At 41.5% G+C, this 2,789-nt stretch overlaps 1 protein-coding gene across 1 annotated transcript in view; it reads right to left on the reverse strand.

Moving 5' to 3' along the window:
- Nucleotides 1–1,899, reverse strand: part of VIP (vasoactive intestinal peptide) — a 7,611-nt gene extending 5,712 nt beyond the window's left edge. The window contains exons 1-2 of the mRNA XM_019526756.1: nucleotides 1,733–1,899; nucleotides 355–471 (exon numbers count right to left, since the gene is read on the reverse strand). Coding sequence (XP_019382301.1) covers nucleotides 355–461 — 107 coding nt within the window. The 5' untranslated portion in view covers nucleotides 462–471; nucleotides 1,733–1,899. The remainder of the gene's footprint in view (nucleotides 1–354; nucleotides 472–1,732) is intronic.
- Between the last annotated feature and the right edge of the window lie 890 nt (nucleotides 1,900–2,789).

Raw genomic sequence — 2,789 nt, forward strand, 5'->3', positions numbered from 1 at the left:
GAGCAGCATATGAAGAAGGGTGTTGCCTTCCTTAAACTCCCTTTAACTTTTACACTAATGGCAAAAATAAGTTGTTGTCCATATAATTTGTTCTAATGCTAAAAAGTTTTATCTTTATTGATGTTATTTCTACCACTGTTAGTGTATTTGATCATTATTAGTCACTTAAAGTCATGTTGATTCAAGTCATAGGTACTATCAAGTCTTAGATTGACTTTAAACAACAAATACAGTAAAACAGATATGCCAATGATTGTAACTAGTAAGTTTGTTCCCATTACTCATTTGCAAATTCATATGGTAAAGAAGCAAGGTACATTAACTAGAGGTTGCCTAAGCTAGAATAGAACTTACCTCATAGCTGAGAATGTCCCCAAAGGAGGTAATGTCTGTGCCCGTGAACAGAGAACGCTGAAGAGTGTAATGGACACAAGAAGCTGGGAGCTACTTCTATGTTCCATCTTTTTAGACCTGTGTTAGTGAATAGAAGACAGTAAAAACCTCCTATCACCACTGGTTTCCTATAAAAAAATAAAGAGGACCATTTATGAGATACTTTGCTGGTTCCGTGAGGGATTTCATGAGTAAATTTCTACTATGGAGTATACTTTTTAACTCAACTTTATCGTGCCAAAATACCAACCCTTAAAATTTGATGAAATCTCTCTTGTTTCTCTGGCCTGAAACTCAGACTAACAAAATGGCTTTATTTCTGCCTTATAATTCCTGTTCTTTGGTAAAGACAGAAGATAAAGAGACGTTTTATTGAAAACCAGTAGCATTCGTAAAGAACATGGCACCAACATAAACCTGTTTGATTCTACAGAATGATGAAGTGACCTTGTTAATTACTATCATGGCTCCTCTAGTTTTGTGCTCTGTTAGGAAAACATAGTACTGGATTACTTGACTTGTAGTGTAATAACCTAAAAGTATGATGACAATCAAATATTTTGACATAGAGTCAACGGTTCTTAGGCTACAGTTTCTAATTACCACCGTAGAAGAGAAGTTTCCTTCATTTCAAGCAAAATAACATCAAAAGGAAACAAGTAGGAAGTGGAGAATGTCATAAAAAGAAGCATTAAACATTGATTTAAAAAGAGCATGCATTTTTTTTAGCTTGGAAATTGTCCTCAAGTGGACATTTTTTTAGAGTTCAATATCCCACTACTTCCCTCTTTATCCCCCTTTTCATTCCAGAACAGAAAATAGCTGATTGAGTGAGAAAGAGTAACCCACTTGATTTAGATATCAGGGAAGTAGAGTAGGAAACAACTGGCTATAAAAGGGACCCAAGTAACCATGGTGTGATCTTTTCAGGTAAGAGAGAAAGCACTAACATGCACCTGCCTGCAGGAGTATGGACAGAGCAAGCCCAAGGTTCATTAAAAGCTGACACTGACAGTTTGCAAAATACTCTGCCTGATCGTGACTATCAACAAAATATTATACTTAGTTCTTTCTTCCACACATCTTATTCATTCCTCACCTGGCAACAGAAAGCCAGCTAACTAGAGAAAGCACCTGGGGAAGGGTGAAGGACTGCGAGCAAGATGGTCAGAGAAGGAAGGAATGTCTAGGTACTGGTAGCATCCTCACCTACTAGGTGTTCAGAAAGTTTTCAGAGCCTAGATGGTTTGCATTTCTCTTAGCAAGTGGGGCTTCCCCTCCGCTGGAAGAAGACTTTCAAAGGTTTTAAAGGAGGAAGGGAGAAAGCGAGTTTACTCACAGCGCAGGGAGCCCGTGCGTTGCCTCTGGGAAGCGGGGAACTCTCCAAGGTGCTGAATCCCTGGCGGCGGCAGGGCGGGCTGTGGACAGGCTGGTTGCGGGGCCGGGGCTTCCGCTGCTCTGGAGGTCTCCAGCCCTTCTTGTGAGGCTGATGCCTGCCCTCCCCTTCAGCACACTCTGGCCAGCCCATCCAACCGCCTCATTTTATAGGGTTTATACACAGGAGCACGTTTCTGCTTCAGAAACAGCGATCACGTTACTTGAGAGACGTCACTATTCCCAAGGGGATGAATAGAAATCCGTGATCGCTTTGTCCAGGACACTCGGAGAGTGGGGAGAAGTTTATATTTAATTCATGGACATCAGCGTCTCCTGTTTTCAAGGATTTATATTAATGAGTGTTTTTTGCAGTGAGTAAGACTGGCTTGACAGGGGACTTCCGTTTCTTAAAACAGATGATGGCTTTGCACGTCCTGCCTTCGTTGAATGCAGGAGGGTTGCAAAGCAGAGGTGCGCAGCAGGAACGGGGAGCTGTTGACAGGGCAAAGGGACGAGGTGGGAGGAAGAGGGACAGCAATTACTGACATTTTTCCCCCCTGAATTTCTGGTTAATTAATGATGCTTCCGTCCAGCTCTGTGTCACAGGGGCTCCAAATCACTGCTGTAAAAGTTTTGATGTAAACTAAAGGTCCCACTGAGCTTGCATAGAATGGGGTATTTGAAAGCAGTGCAGAGTTTTCAGGGGATGCTTCCACTTTCTGACACTAAATCCCGTTATATCTATGTGTTGCATACATGGACATCTATATATATATACGTTGCTTCCTGCTCCATAAAATGCACAACAGGGTTTACAGTAAAAAAGTGGAAGTAGGAAGCAGTGTACACACACACACACACACACACACACACCCATATCTGGTCACTTCTTACTGTTTAACTCGAAAGTACTAGGACCTGCCAAGCCTTTTTTTCCAAGATCTTATTCTCACCCAGAAAGGAAGGAAGGAAGGAACGAGAATATTTTTCATAGATAAATGCATTGAAGATCGATCTGT

This window comes from Gavialis gangeticus, unplaced genomic scaffold (assembly GCF_001723915.1).
Source record: "Gavialis gangeticus isolate Ggan-Ray unplaced genomic scaffold, GavGan_comp1, whole genome shotgun sequence".
NCBI lineage: Eukaryota > Metazoa > Chordata > Crocodylia > Gavialidae > Gavialis > Gavialis gangeticus.